This window comes from Crocuta crocuta, unplaced genomic scaffold (assembly GCF_008692635.1).
Source record: "Crocuta crocuta isolate KB4526 unplaced genomic scaffold, BGI_CrCroc_1.0 scaffold87, whole genome shotgun sequence".
NCBI classification, from domain to species: Eukaryota; Metazoa; Chordata; class Mammalia; order Carnivora; family Hyaenidae; genus Crocuta; species Crocuta crocuta.
Genome location: NW_027532166.1, coordinates 253533 through 270135, shown reverse-complemented (window position 1 = coordinate 270135; position 16603 = coordinate 253533). Strand labels below are relative to the sequence as shown.

Below are 16603 nucleotides of genomic sequence, written 5' to 3'. Positions count from 1 at the left end.
AGAATCCTTCTAGGCCTGACTGAGCTCATCATGTCTGTGTTAGAATTCACTCCTAGGAAACACTAGTTGAGGTATTAAATCTTAAATATCTTGAAAGAAGGGAAAGTTTTTCATTTAAATGAAACCCATTTGTGGGGCAATTAGGGAAGAAAGAAATAAAAGACATCCAGATTGGAAAGGCAGTAGAACTCTCTCTATTTGCAATGACATGGTCTTGTTTATAGAAAATCCTAAGGAATTTACAAAAACACTATTAGACCTAATTAACATTCAGCAAGGTTGCAAGATGTAAAAAATCAATATAAAAATAAATTGCATTTCTATGAATACTAGCAATGAACAAATACAAAATAAAACTAAGAAAACAATTCTATTCACAACAGCATCAAAAATATACTTAGGAATAAATTTAACAAAAGAAGTGCAAGGCTTGTGTGCTGAAAATTATAAAACATTGCTCAAAGAAATTAAAGACACGAATAAATGGAAAGATATCCACGGATTGGAAGGCTTACTACTGTTAAGATGTTAAGATATCCCCCAAATCGATTTAAAGATTCAATGCAATCCTAGCTGCCTTTTTTTTTTTTTTTTTGCAGAAATTGACAAGTTGATCCTAAAGCTCCTATGGAAATGCAAAAACAATCCAGAAAAGGAAGAACAACGTTGAAGGAGTCACACTTCCTGATTTCAAAGCCTACTATAAAGCTAGGAACCAACACAGTGTGGTACTGCATAGGGGTAGACATACAGATAAACAGAATAGAACTGAGAAGTCAGAAATTAGCTTTTACGTGTATGGTCACCTGATTTTCAAAAAGAGTGACAGACAATTCAATGGGAAAAGAACAGTCTTTCAACTGACAGTGCTGGCACAAGTGAATATCCACATGCAAAAAAATGTAGTTGAACCTCTACTTCCCACTATAGACAGAAGTTGGCCAGAACTGGACCATAGGACAAAATTTATGGGTTAAAGTATAAAATTTTTGGAAGAAAACCAAGGAATAAGTCTCTGTGACTCCGGATTAGGCAGTGGTTCTTAGATATGACACAAAAAGCATAAGCAACAGAAGAAATAAATAGACTTCATCAAAATGAAAAACTTCTGTTGCTTCAAAAGATAGCTGAAGAAATGAAAAGACGAGTTACAGAATGGGAGAGTATATTTACATATCATGTATCTGACAAGGAACTTGTGTCCAAACTCTTAGAACTTCACAATAAAAAGATAAATAATCCAATGAAAAAATAGGACAAAGATCTGAATAGGCATTTTTCCAAAGGAGATATACAAATGGGCTAATAAGTGTATGAAAGATGCTCAACATCTTTAGTCATTAGGGAAAAGCAAACCCAAACCACAAGGAGATGACATTTTACACACACTAGGATGGCTGAAAAGAAAATGGCAGACAATAACGAGTGTTGACGAGATGTGGAGAAATCCGCCCAACCTTGCTTGGCTGGTGGTAGAGAATATGGTGCAGCTGCTTAGGAAAACAGTTTGGCAGTTTCTCAAAAGTGAAATGTAAAGTTCCATATGACCCGGCAATTCCACTCCTGAGTATACACCCAGGAGGACTGAAAACATATCCACACAAAAACGTGCATATGAAAGTTCATAGCAGCATCTTTTATTATAGCCAAAGAGTGGAAACAACCAACTATCAACTGATAGGTGGATAAGCAAATATGGCATCCCCACATAATGGATTACTATTCAGGCATAAAAAGAAATGAAAGGCTGCAACATAGAAGGAACTTGAGAACATTATGCTAAACGAAGGAAGGCAGACACAAAAGACCACATAGTGTCTGATTTCCTTTATAGGAAATGTCCAGAATAGGCAAATCCATAGAGACAGGAAGCAAATTAATGGCTTCTGGGAGTTTGGGGGAAGCAGGCAATGGGAAATGACTATTAACGGGCACAGAGTTTCTTTTGGGGTGATTAAAAATGATCTTGGATTAGTGGTCATGACTGCACAACTCCGTGAATACACTAAAAAAGGCGGAATTTTGTACTATGCGAAGTAAATATTAGTGAATTATTAAAACAAAAGTTGCTGCCACGGTTTTCTGGGAACTGGAGAAAAAAAATCCCTTCCTGGAGTTGGCAACACACAGCACTCTTGAGGAAACTTGTTTTCACAGATTCTTAGCCTCAGCTATTAAGTGGAGAGAATGTTGGGCATTAGCACTCTTTCACTATGAACATGGATTTCTTTTTTAAAGGAAGAGCACTGGAAGAACACTCCATTCCCATTGTAAATTCACCCTGAAATGGGACAAGGTGCCTATGCCTTCAATAATTTCATACCCTATTAAATTGAGGTTACCACATTCACAAATGCGAGCCACAGATTGTAGCGATCGTGCTACACGTTGTTAGAGATCGCGTTATATTAACCTGAGTTTTGTTGCTGAGGTCAAACCTCTCTGCACAAATGGTAAGAAATGCCTTTGTGCCTCACTCCTCTCAACAAAGACGAAGCTCCTTCCTTCTTTCATCTTTTTGAAGGGAGTGCTCTGTCAGTCTCCTTAGCTGTAAAATGGAATAGTAAAAAACGGAACGCAGCACAGAGGGCCCCGGTGCAGAAGGGACATGTGTCAGGTTTGTGCTTTGTAACCGGCAGTGAGCGGCTGTGAGAAGGTGTCTTGACACAACCCAAGGTGTCTGCAAACTGGCTTTTCCTAAAAGCCCCTTAATGAACAGGATGGGCAAGAGAAAGTCCCCTGCTCTCTCTCCAACCTTTCATTATTCCCTGGCATTAGCTTAGAGCACCATTTTTCAGGCAGTGGACTTGGCTGAATGGCCAGGTACTTAAAGTCCATTTGTGCCTCCAGTTCCCAAGCTGCTTTTCATGCTCTGGCTTTCTTTCTATGAAAGATGGTGCCAAGAACAAACTGAGGGCAGATGGAGTGGGGGGGAGGGGAAAGGGGGTGATGGGCATGGAGAAGGGCACTTGTCGGGATGAGCACTGGGTGTTATATGGAAGCCAACTTGACAATAAACAATTAAAAAAATGGAAAGATAAAAAATAAACAATCTTTTGGCTATATTATGATGACACACATTACCTAGTAGAAAGGTGGTGGCAAAAAGATTAGGGGAAAATGGAGCGGAGGACTTCTTCAAGACTTGCTTTGGCTCCAGTTTTGGCAGCCTAGTCAAGTGGAGCGTCATTGTAGAATAAACCCTTAGCTGTATTCCACTTATTAGCACACCAAAGGAAAAAAGATACAGTTAGGTAGAACATTTGTTTTGGAAATAGTTTCCAAAAAATGAGAAACATGCAGAAATAAACCTGACCACTTTCATCCTAAGCCACCATACAATAAATCCATTTTCATTATGTTAGGTGACACTACCTTCTTGTGTGCACGCATACACATGTGCATGCAAACATGGGAAATAAGAGGAACACGCATTCTAGTTTTATCTGGATTTTTCTTGAGGGGTGGCCACCATTTAGATAAGAGTTGGCACATATTTATGTGGCCCAGAGTGGTGGACACAGGGAGCGTTTCTGGATTCAGATGATCTAGCTTCAAGTTCTAACTCCCCAACTGACTAGCTACTGTCCTTGAACACAGTGCATAACCATCTGAACTTTGGTTTCCTCATCTGGAAAATGAGGATGGAGGTCTTCACCTCTCTGGTCATTGTGAGGATTAAATATGTCATGAAAAAAGAGCTGGCAGAGTGACCAGTGCATGGTTAATGCTAAGAAATATTAGCTGTTTCTATTTTGTTAATGATGATGTATGTGTGTGTGTGTTCCTTGTGTGAGGGAACAGTCTGTTCTAAATTGCTTGGAGTATAATTGAATCAAAGCTTTACAGCATAACACATACAGAATACTTAGGACATGACAAATAAAGAAAACTTTGAATGTCTAAAAAAGATGAAATATTGGGGTGCCTGGGTGGCTCAGTGGGTTAAGTGTCTGGCTCTTGACCTCAGTTCAGGTCATGATCTCACGGTCCAAGGGTTAAATCCCACATCAGGCTCTGCACTGGCAGTGCAGAGTCTGCTTGGGATTCTCTCTGCTTCTCCCCTGCTTGTGTGCTCTCTCTCTCTCAAAATAAATAAATAAACTTAAGAAAAAAAGGAATATAAATTCATTTGTTCTCTGGTTTCTAAGTGCAGCTCTGGAGGGATTGGAGGAAGAAAAGTACTAACACAGGAAGGAAGAAAATCAATCTGATGGACATGAATATAGCTACCAAACTAGCCCAGGGATTTCTTCAATGTCACTACTCTACAGTTAACCTTCACTCAGGCCATTTATTATTTGGGGGCACTGCTGCAAAGAGACCAGAAAATGAATAGAATAATGATGTTTTTATGGCTCCTAATGTAGATTGTTATCGAAAATCTGTCAATTTTACTGGCAAGCCTTTGGCTCAAAAAATAAGATCCTCATTTGTAATTTGCAGGCAGTAATAACTAAAATTATGAGAAGTAACTGGGAAATAAAAAAATAACTATGATGATAATTATCTTTCTCATTAAAAACAAGAGGCATTCTATTATCAGTGGGATGTGCAATATACCCTTTAACAGCTGCTGCTACAGAGCTAAAACACATCCGAATACGAAGGCAAATACATTACTGATCACCCAAATGATGAAAAATAGGTACTGCTGAAAATGTCTGCAAAGTGGAACAGAACAGAACACAGCAGTATGTGCCGCCCGCCTGTGCAAACCAGAGCGAAACCACTTACAGATACTTGCGGAATTGGTCTCAACTTTTCCCCCGAGATTTCCTTTATGGAGGTTTTGTTTATTGAAGCTGGTACTTGATGGGCTGGTAAGTCCTTTGCTTTGATAACGGGATCTGGAGTTTTCTGGGAGGATTCGCTTCTTCTGGGGGGAGAATGGCATGGTGTAGGCACCAAACTCATTTGAAAGTCTTTTTTATCTATCTGCTTCACCAAGGAATTCTGGCGTTCTGATGCTCCTGCTTCTGCATAGGCACTTTTTAGAGGTCCTGTGCCTGTCCGCCTTGCAGCCTTCCCCAGCATGCTGTCTAGTGTCAGCTGAGTTAACCCTGAAGGACTGGTTGTTGGGCCCGAGGAACCCTGGATACTGTAGTTATCCTACGCATGGGAACAAAGTGAAGCCATTTTGAGCCAAAATTTGCGGTGAATAAGCTACTGAGAATAGTTTTTAGTAAGTTCATTATTCTCTGAATAAAAGCTAAAGTACATCTATCCTATTTTCTTCTGCAATAAAAAAACAAGTCACTAAAAACAGCAATGCAATGCAAACAGGTATACATCGCTTGCTAAGATGCCCTGCTAGATGGTATCTGGCCTTGAGAAGACATATAGGAAGTAGTCACTAAAATTACAGTCATTTCAAGAAAGCATGTGGAAGAAGAGAATCCACAGGAAGTTACCTAAGGATTATATACTTTGACTTCCTGATAAGCTAAGTCCATGGGAAGAGAAAGTATTTGGCTTATTTAAGCAGGGAAACGTTACTCTAAAAACAAGTTGGCCTATCACAGTATTCCTGTCTAATATCATTGTAGGGATGTTTTATTGTTCAAGAGCAACAGGTAATAAGCATGTTTTGTGAAATATTTTTCTTACATGAAAATTTCAATTATAGTTTTTTTTTCCCATAAGACATGAGCTCATTAAATGCAATTATTTGGAAAGGCAAAAGTGAAAGCTACATGAATTTGACAAGTATGTAGTTCTCGGGTTATCCCTAGGAAAGCAAAAATTTAAAACTTTAAATTTGAGAAAGGAGGAACTGCAAACATAAAATCAATGGCTGTGAAAATAAATAATGGAAATGAGAACTGCAGTGCTATTTCAGTTGGTAGATTTTTCTCCTATACAATAAGAAATTTAAAAAGAAACTAGTGCCATCATTGCTTATAGATGCCAAGATAGATTTTTCCAATTTGTCTTATTTATTTAAATATGCAAATACGTAGGGGCACCTGGGTGGCTCAGTCGGTTAAGCCTCTGACCCTTGATTTCAGCTCAGGTCATGATCTCACGGTTTGTGGGTTCACCACATCAGGCTCTGAGCTAACAGTGTGTAGCCTGCTTGGGATTCTGTCTCCTCTCTCTGCCCCTCCCCTGCTTGCTATCTCTCTCTCAAAATAAATAAAAATAAACTTTAAATATGTGAATATGCAATAAAAGATATTAAACATGTAAATATGTAATAAATGGATATTAAAATGATAAACTGAGGACAGAAAAAAAATCAATAAAAGCAGAGTACATTTTAAAGACATTATCTGAGGGGTGCCTGGGTGGCTCAGTCGGTTAAGCGTCCGACTTTGGCTCAGGTCATGATCTCGCGGTCCGTGGGTTCGAGCCTTGCATGGGGCTCTGTGCTGACCCCCAGCTCAGAGCCTGGAGCCTGTTTCAGATTCTGTATCTCCCTCTCTCTCTGACCCTCCCCTGCTCACGCTGTCTCTCTCTCTCTCTCTCTCTCAGAAATAAATAAAACATTAAAAAAATTAAAAAAAAATAAAGACATTATCTGAGGTCTTAGAATGTGTATCTTAACATTCAGTGTCAGTAAGCTATTCCCTACTCTTCCATTTGTAGCCACAAAGAACCAAACATCTAGTTATTCCTCAAATTTGGTATGTTTTTAATCTTTTTTTTTTTTAATTTTGAGAGAGGAGAGAGAGCGAGTGAGTGAGTACTCAAGCAGGGGAGGGGCAGAGGAAGAGAGAAAGGAAGTGTGGATCCCAACCCCGGGATCATGACCTTAGCTGAAATCAAGAGGCTGACACTCAACCATCTGAGCCACCCAGGTGCCCTGGGACAGATTTTAATTCAGTCTTGCTGCTAGATAGTGCTATCTCTTCTCTAACTTAAAAAAGTAAAAACAACAACTCTTGTTTTATTTTCTATAATTGTTACATACAATTGGTAGTGGGATTTCTTTGACCAAAAGACCCTCTACTCATTCATTTCCATCATATTTTAATAAAAAAAATAAACATGTGCCATGTATTTAAAACAGATTGGCCCTAAAAATAGGTTGGTTGAGCAGAGAAGGTATAATAATGCATCTTTGGGCCAGAATCTTTGGATCATCCTGGGATTCCATTTTGTATGTGACACAGGCAGAAGTTAGGAGCTTCTACAATAAAAATTAGTACAATAAACATTTATCAAGCTCCTGCTATGTGTAAGGCATTTTCTAGGCACCATATAAGATACATAGGTAAGAACATGGGCACTGACCTCGGGAGGCACAGAGTCTTAAAGGCAAAAAAGGCATAAAGCAGAGAGATAGATACCTATGAAAGTAATAATTTCATAAGGTAGAAGGCAGTAAATATCATTCCAAAAGTTTCAGATATACTATTATGAGAATTCAGATGGATGCATAGATAGTCAGATGTTCGCTACATTATTTTAAAAACACTTTGAAAATAAAATTATTATAAGAAGTCCATTTTTTGAGACTGTGGGTGGGTTGGAGTATAGTCTTTTCTTTCCACCAGTAGTTTACTCAGGTGAAAAATTATTTCTTTTTGCTGGGTATGAGCAGTGATTACATACACAGAAATATTTGTGAGATGTGTATGGACATTCATCTCACATTTTTCCTAAGATATACCCTGGTTTGGAGATGGGTCGAGGAGGACAGATTCAGCTGCATTTCCTGGTGAACATTCTCATGGTTAATCTGTATTTCCACGGTATTATGTTTCTATGCTATTTTAAATATATGGAATAGATAAATAACTGGAGACTCTGGACAGAGTATAAAAGGCTCGCTTACTTTGGCTGCCCCAGAACCAATTCTGGTTTACCCCAGATTCTGAAAGAGGAATTAGTACGAATGAGAAAGGGAAGAGATCCACAAGACTAATGCTTTGATTTAAATTGGGTCAGCTTCTCTTTTAGAGTGGAAATAGAGAATAAAACCTAGTATTGTATTTTCTAGGAGTGGCACACTGGCAAAATGCTATTCCTATCTTTAGCAATACTTTTGATTTACTAAAATAGATGATATACATAGAGGTGATGTTTATTGATTTCATAAATGTAATAACACCTTTGGGCTCAACATGCTCTTGGATTAATTTTTTCTTATATAACATATGCATTTGTTATACGCATTAGAAGTTAGCTTACTACGACCTGATTGAAAAACAACCACTTTTTCCCCTTTGGTTTATCACTTAGCTACTGAAAACCTGTACAGCAATTGAATATAATTTGTCAGAGTGTAAAGAAATTGTCATGCCATTTTCACATTCCAATCATCTGTTCATCTGTTTCTCAGAAGAGCAAATACAAAATGCTTTTGATTTAACTTAATATATTTTTTTTAAATGTCCCAAATCTCTTGAACCGTTTGTCTTCTGGGCTCAGAGGCATTTGTTTGTTAAATATTCAATCACGCCCCAGTGCTGGGAACATCAATAGAGTTTGCCTGATTAACTGTAGCACAGCATATGTACGCTGAAGATGAGAATGATTTCCCCAAGGAGCCAGCACTTTCTCTGTTGAACTACGTTTCTTAAAAGGACATGCAGATGGGCATTTGGACAATAATTTCTGGACGCACAGAATGGACTGCTCTTGCTGAGCTGTAATTTTAAAAAGACAATTTTAATGACTCTTGAGGGCCACCTACTTGGAGCAGATGGGACCAGGCTCTTTGTATCCAAACTTCAATGTTAAGTGAGTCAGGATGGAACTGTGTTTTAGCCTCTGTGAAAGTGGATGATCATATTTATTTATATTTCAATTGATTTTTTAATTCAGCCCACCACAAAAAAACCTTTCTATAACCTTCTTAAACGTTCTGTAAAAAAACATGTCTGCAATATTCCAAACACACCTTTGATGGCAGTTTTGAATTTGTAATTGAGGTGGAATCAGCAGAAGTTTTTACTTTTGTCGAATGTGTTAGTGACTAAATGTATGAACTGACAGCGTCTTTTAGTTGGGACATTAGTGCTAGTAGACAATAGATGATATAGGTATATACTTCCACTGTCACCTAAAGAGCACAATTTTTTACACAGATACAGCTAAAGACATGAGTCATAACAGAGTGAGAAAAATAATTTCTTCTTGGGGCGCCTGACTGGCTCAGTGGGAGGAGCATGTGACTCCTGGTCTCAGGGTCATGAGTTTGAGCCCCACATCGCATGTAGAGACTACTTAAAAATAAAATCTTGGGGCACTTGGGTGGCTCAGTCAGTTAAGTGAATGACTCTTGATTTCTGTGCAGGTCATGATTACACCGTTTGTGGGATCGAGTCCCATGTCGGGCTTTGCTCTGACAGCTAGGGGGCTCCTTGGGATTTTCTCTCCTCTCTCTGCTGCTGCCCCACTGTCTCTCTCTCTCTCTCTCAAAATAAATAAATAAACATTAAAAAGAAATCTTAAGGGACACTGGGGTGGATCGATTGGTGGGGTGGATCGATTGGTTGGGTGTCTCACTCTTGGGTTTCAGCTCAGGTCATGATCCCAGGGCTGTGGGATTGAGACCCTCATTTGGCTCCAGGCTGAGTGTGGAGCCTCCCTGATATTCTCTCTCTCTCTCTCTCTCTCTCTCTCTCTCAGTCTCTCTCTCTCTCTCCTCTTCATCCCCACTCGTGCTTTCTCTCTCTAAAATAAAAATAAATAAATAAAATCTTAAAAAATTACTTGATGGTAACACAATTGACTACTCAAATGTATCTTAAAGGTATTCACTAACAACCATCCCCAAGAAGTATTTTTACTTCCACCTCTTGAATTGTACAGGAAACTATTAAAGTAATACAGTTCTCACTGGGTGGCAAAGGTAATTGATAGTGGTATCTTATAATGCATTTTACTAACTGGCTTATAAGGAAGTAAAATGAAAGGAAGATGTGTTTCTAATAGGTAACTAACCTGCAGAATCTTTGGGATTAAAAGGGGCTGGGTGAATTATTTTTGTTAATATCTTTACGTATAGCCAATGATGCTTCACAGACAAATCATAGAAGTTAGAAGGACTCTACAGATGGGCAAACACCATCATGTGAATATTTGGGGAAAATGAGGAGACTCCTTTCATCGTTTAAGCCAGAAACATATTTTTCTATAAGTTAAGACTTCATGCTCTTTTAGCTGATAACACTTTAAAGATTTATTGTGGAAATTCTATCCACAATCAAATATTTACCTGCAAGATGTTTATCTTTTAGCAAAAGTGACAGAATGATATTCTAAGCAGACAAGAGTTTTATAACCTTCACTTGCCTGTAACAATGAAGAGCCAAGTCACATGAACCAAGGGGCCTGTGACTTTTGCAGAGAGGATCAGAGCTTCAAAAGATAATAATAAAGACATAAAGGGGCACTTGGGTGGCTCAGTCGGTTAAGCGTCCGACTTCGGCTCAGGTCATGATCTCGTGGCTGACAAGTTCGAGCCCTGCATCAGGGTCTGTGCTGATAGCTCAGAGCCTGGAGCCTGCTTTGGATTCTGTGTCTCCCACTGTCTCTGTCCCCCTCCCCCCCAACATCCCCTCGCTTGTGCTCTGTCTCTCAAAAGTGAATAAACGTTAAAAAAAAACCTTCAAAAGATAATAATACAGACATATTGATGTGAACAGCCTTAAACATTTCTCATGCAAAGTAAATATTAAATTTGCCTGGCAGGCTTAGAGAATATGTTATGCTGTAATTCATAATATACAGGAATAAAAATGCAAGGCCATATATTCACAATAAAGCCCTTCCATTTTTTCCCAACATACACATTGACATCATAAGTTTTAAAAAAGGCTGCACAGAAATATAAGCGGCCTCAAACGGAGTAAATATTCTTTCTATTTTGTGTATGTACGTGTGCGTGAGAAAGTCATTCAAATTCATTAGTTAAGTGCACAGGGATGAATGTTTTGTAGACTAATCCAGAAATCTAAGCTATCAGGAAAAAAGGACGAAACAGCTTAACTGCTGAGTGTTAAAAAAGATACCTTGAAAGCAAAAATGATGGGAAAGCTGAGAGGGGGGCCTAAAAGGGTTCTTTTACTCCGTGGTTAGTAAATTTGTTCTCTGCAGCCCTCCACGGAGTTAGATGGGGAGAAGATCTGGAAGGTTCTGCTAATTTGAATTCTCTAAGTAGTCAGTCCACATAATTCATGTCCAACTACGGACAATTTTTTGGCTTAATGTTCCAATTTGGACTGTGGCACAGGACAAATTATCTGGCCTTGTAAATATCTACTTTAGTATGTGATACCAGTGTTTTGGGGAAAAAACGATGGCATTTCTAAATGAAAAATTAAGTTAGGGGAGTAATAAAATATTAATATAAAGCTAACCATTTCAAGTTGTAAACCAGGTGTACACTCAAAGCTATGTTGAGAAATATGGCATAAAATACAGTGTAGAGATGATAATAGTAACAGGCTTCTTTTCTTTCAGATGCTGCAATAATGTGAAAGGAGCTTTCCGAGGATAATTCATCTTACACGGTAGTCTTGATTTTATAGCTATATATTTCCATAGTGTGCTTTTCAACTAAGAAGTAAAAACTCAAAATTAATTGAGTATCAGGAATATTAGTATACATGGTTGCCTAGGGAATAAAATATATAGTATAGCAAATATAAGAGCATATGCAAAAAAAGAAAACTCATAACTTTGAGACTCTCACACTAACGAAGATTTCAGATGTGAATTAATGAATAGTAACTTAAATTACAAAATCAATGTATCATTGAAAGCTTACTTTAATTAGCCTTTACTATTATATGTGTACTTTTCCTCTAGCTATCATAGCAAGATTTGATTTTGCTTAGTTTACATGCTACTGAATATATCTAATTTCCCTGTAAAAATACTCAACGGTCTACCATCAAATAAAGTCTTTTAACTACAGGTTATAAACTTCAAGCATCGTAAGTAATGTAATTATACTCATTTGTCCACCGTTACTTATAACATAACATTGTTTTCCTTAAGTATAATTATGTTACTCTAAGCATATAACATTCTCAAATAACGCAACTAATATAGTAAGGATGCCTAAATTAACTGATCTGATTTTTCTTCAAAGACTGTACGTAAATAAACATTTGAGATATATAATCCAATTTCCCATTGACCTATGCAATTAATAAATGGGAGAAGTAATCCTACAGAAAAAGAAATTACCAAAAAAATTACCAAAAGAAATAACCAAAAATTATTTTTTGATAAAGAAGGGATCATCACAGATTCTAGAACTTGTTTAAATATAACCCGATATTTTTGTTGGTCATGTTTTCTATTTTAGTTTGTATCTTGTTTTTGCCTCTAACAACAAATCCCAAAGCTTGTATAATACGGCCGGTTTCTGCCCTTCTATCTTGCTACCGCTGTTAGTAGGCTCTGACTAATGGTAGGCCAGGATGGGGGTTAGCAATGAGATGGTCCCAGTACAGACTCTAGCCATATACTACTGGTCATTTTGATGGTCATGGGACAGGAGTGACCAGATAGCTATGCCACTCAGAGCCTGGGTAATGCAGGATACATTTATTTTCTATTTCATGTAGTTGGTAATTAGCATATGTCTGCATAATAAATGATGAAAGATGTAAGAAGTAGAGTAGCTAATAGCAAAAGAAAGCACATAAAGTGATAACAAGTTAAAATATTCAGAACTAGCATTCATTTTCCAACGAAGCTCTACTGCTTCTTGTGAAGACTTAATCCTTCATACAAACAGAAGAGGTAAGTTTCTTATGTCGTGAAAATTAATGGGCAGTTTCCCATAAAACTTCTCTCAAAGTTTTCCAGGGAAGGAACTAATAATTCCCACCTGCGATGAAATTTCCACCATTCCTCCTGCTTAGATTTAGATAAGAAAGATGGTGCTGTGCACATGGGAAAGGGATGGGTTATCTTGTTAATGAAATGATATTAATTAATTTATCAGATTAGCCAATAACTGACAGCTTGATGGAGCCTATACTAGGTCTGAAGGCAAATTTCTATTTTATAATTTTTATACCTTAACGTTTTTCAGGGTGGAAGGGACAAAGATGTTCTGAGCAAAATGTGAAATGCTGGCATCAAATGTACTATTTATGTATAAAGGGGTTTAGACTAGGTTTGTTTGGTATGAATAATAGTTTCACCACACTCAGAAGCACAAATTATAAAAAAAGGATTTCCTCATGCACTTTGCTATGGAAACTCATTAAAAGTTGCAAAACACCATAACTGCTGCCTGAACACTCACATCTTATTCTCAACCGGCTCTGAAGGTAAGAGTTCTGAATCTAATCTGCATGTTGCTGTCTGAATGGGGATCCTACATCAGTTATAATTTGAAAAAAATTTTTTTGTAAGCAGATACAAAAATTTTTTCTAATTATTATTATATAATCATTATATTATATATAACCTAATATATTTGTAAATAAGTTTATTATATATAATTTATTAGATATAATTATTATCTGTTTTATATAGAAATGACTTGTATAATTTCTCTAAACCATAACTTGACTGTAATCTGCTTTTAAGATGATTATTTTTCATGGAAAATATGAATGCCTATCATTAAAGAACAAAACTAATGGAATGTCACAAATACATTCATCTCATATGGGGAAAAAGAGTTACTGGATTAAGTTTTCAACAAATGTTTCAGAACTACTTTCCATTTGGTTTATAGCAAGTTCTTTAAAACTTTATGTGAGTTTACTAATTTATAAGTTGTATTTGTATTCTAAATAATTGCAAACAGAAAACCTCGGGTAAGGCAAGTCCCAGCACTAATCCATGATTCATTATCTAAACTTTAATTGGCACAACTCATGAAATTCTGGGACCATATGGAAAATAATGAGTCCTAATAGGTCTAAGGTGGAGAGATGGCAGGGGAGTAAGGAAGCCAGGAAGCTGTCAATTCCGGAGGCTTGGCGGCTGCGACACAGCTTCCCCAGAGAGCCAGGGCCAATGTGTGCGCAGGGTCTCAGTGGCCTCGCCATCCTACAACTAAACTGTGTTGAGTTTTCTCATTCTGTGAGACAAAAATTAAAATGAAAAAGCAAAACCAACCCCAAAGCCGGTTTCCATAATTAAAAATGAAATTGGCTGACTGTTAATAAAAAAGGCAGCAATTTAGAGTTACCATAACAACCTGAGGCAACTGTTGACCGACACTGCAGTCGGCTGCATTTGTCTAAATAGCGGCTAATTGCCCCTCTTTCATTTCAGCTGGTTTTAGCGCTCCGCGGGGCTAATAGCACAACCGTGCTTTAGAACGACCGCACTCATCAAGCGGTGTTACCTCTTCGCTGCTGTCTCCGCCGTAAAAATCATCCTCCGATTCAGTGTCTCTCCTTGTCACGCTGGTATCCTCTTTTAGATCCAAAATAAATGGGCACTCCTCTGGGGACAGAGTGTGGGTTTTCCCATGCGGTGCCGATCGCGGTCTTGAGGAAAAAGTGAAAATGTCCTTTGGAACAGCCTGGGTTTCCTCCGCCAGTTGGTCACGTTCACTTTCCTTGCTGGCTTCTAGCCACAGGTGTGAAGCGTGGCAGGAGTCATCATCCAGAAGGAGAGACTGTCTGCTGGACGCCAAGTGGGAAAGGTGATCATTTTCGGGAAATATCCACTCATCTGACATTTTGGAAGAGATGACAAAAATTAGAGGAGTGCTCCGTAAGTGTTATATTAGGCAGGTACTTAGTTTAAAGTTTCTTATGTTGAAACAGAGATTTATCAAATAATGCAGAAGCCAAGGAATGCAACCTACCCACCATCTTGTAACCTGCTAAACATTTAACCCCATAGATCAGTGCCTATAGCTACGGGGAATTCATTGCACTTTCTCTCCATCTGAGTTGAAACACTGGGCGGGAAATTTGTAAGTCTGAAATAATTATCACCTGGCTTGCAGCAAGTTCTTTATAGCACAGCCTCATCAATTTGACATTCCAGGGGGGAGGAAATCTTCCAAATATAAAAGGGTTTGAGTAACTAATATCTTCTTTTACCTGTAGGAGAGCAGGGTATTTAACAAGTTTCTTTAAAGAATATATCTGGGCATTGTTCAGATTACAAATCATGGAGGAGAGGAAACCATGAAAAGGTTAAGAGGCTTTTCCTTTCCCTTTCACTGACTGAAGCGCGGCAATTCATAGACTAAACTGAGTAGACTTTTCAAGTAATAGTAAATCCACAGAAATACTTGTTAATGTGACTGGTGAACTCTGCTGGTGAAAAAGTTCTTTATGTTTAATTATAGGAGGGAATGTTTTGATACAAAAATCTTTTGCACAACATTATTTGCTTTTGTTAAAAATACTGAATTCTACCACTAATTTTCCAGTAGTTTTAGGTGTACAACACAGTGAAGAGATTTTAATCTTTTATTTAACACTGAGATTTTTATAGTTATGATCTAGGCAAATTGGAACAGACAAATATTTATAATGAATATCATTAAAAGCATGCTCATTTTCTTTAGAATTATGGCAGGAAAAAGTCATATTTTCTCAACTTAGTCTATTTTCCTTAAAATTTACTTTTTTTTGCTATATAATGTCAATGGTGAAAATCTTACAAAAATCTGCAGAACCAAATTGTGGACATGGTCATTTTATCCTGACTCTGGAATCTGGCTACATTTATCCTCACAAGGAAAGTAACCAAGATTTGCTGACTTGAAACTCTAAAGCCTACATTCGGAAAGCAACAAAGAAAAGACCTTTAATACAAATAACATTAATGGCACAAATGAAATCGTATTCATCATAATGTATTCATTGGTTGTGTAACTTAACACTATAACATAGCTTGCCTATAAAAAGTAACAAATGTACATTTCTCAGAGAACATGTACAAGGGACAAGCTTTCACATTTTCTGTAGGTAAATGGCCAACGGTGGGCTGAATCTAGGTCATCGGACCACATTCACAGGGGACGTGGGGGCTCCTGAGTCAGTGTGCGGTGAGCAGGTGAAATAAACAGATTCACTGGGCTGTCCTATTTGGGACAGCAAACTCTTTTGCATGGTGCTAAGAACATCCATATGCTTTGTAAACCCAGTAGGTGCTTTATTAATACATAAATGTTGAAAAAGACTTAAAAAAAAAACCCCAATGTATTGCATTATGTACATGGATAGGTCAAGAAAATTGGAGGAAAAAATACTGGGAATCTTCACTTTGCAATTAAACAACGTGCATGACCTATTCCCAAACATATTATTAACTGTCAAAAAGTCAAAGTCAAAGGAGTGTTTTTACACCAAACGGACTCTAATTATCTCACCGCCACATGCTTTTTTGGAATTTGTAGTTTTACCTCAAAGTATTTCCATATCAATTGTAATGAATAATTTGGTGTGTTTTCTTAGGAAAATATGTAAATTACTGTGTAATCACAATATTGCAGCAAACAAGATAAATGCAAGAATGATCACCTAAACATCTAATTAGTTTTTCTACACAGTCAGATTTATGCTAGAGACACTAATTGCGCCTAACATTTTAATGAAGGTTTCAACATTGCATAAATAAGACTGACAAACTACAAACAATTTTCATTTATTTTCCTTTTTCCCTCGCTCAAAAACAATTCGCCTTTGTATAAGTACCACACACCTGC

General features: G+C 37.6%; 1 protein-coding gene across 14 annotated transcripts in view; it reads right to left on the bottom strand.

Moving 5' to 3' along the window:
• CFAP20DC (CFAP20 domain containing) overlaps positions 1-16603 on the bottom strand; it is a 237212-nt gene that overhangs the window by 72560 nt on the left and 148049 nt on the right. For 10 of the 14 annotated variants that reach the window (XR_013338258.1, XM_077776734.1, XM_077776735.1 and 7 more), the window contains 2 exons: positions 14279-14610; positions 4738-5112 (listed from right to left, as the gene is read on the bottom strand). Coding sequence is in view for 13 of the 14 variants with exons in the window: in XM_077776734.1 (XP_077632860.1) it covers positions 4738-5112; positions 14279-14610 (707 nt within the window). In the remaining variant the exon portion in view is untranslated. Of the gene's footprint in view, positions 1-4737; positions 5113-14278; positions 14611-14936; positions 14988-16603 lie in introns of those variants that run through there. The other 4 variants (XM_077776739.1, XM_077776741.1, XM_077776738.1 and 1 more) reach the window with 2 other exon arrangements.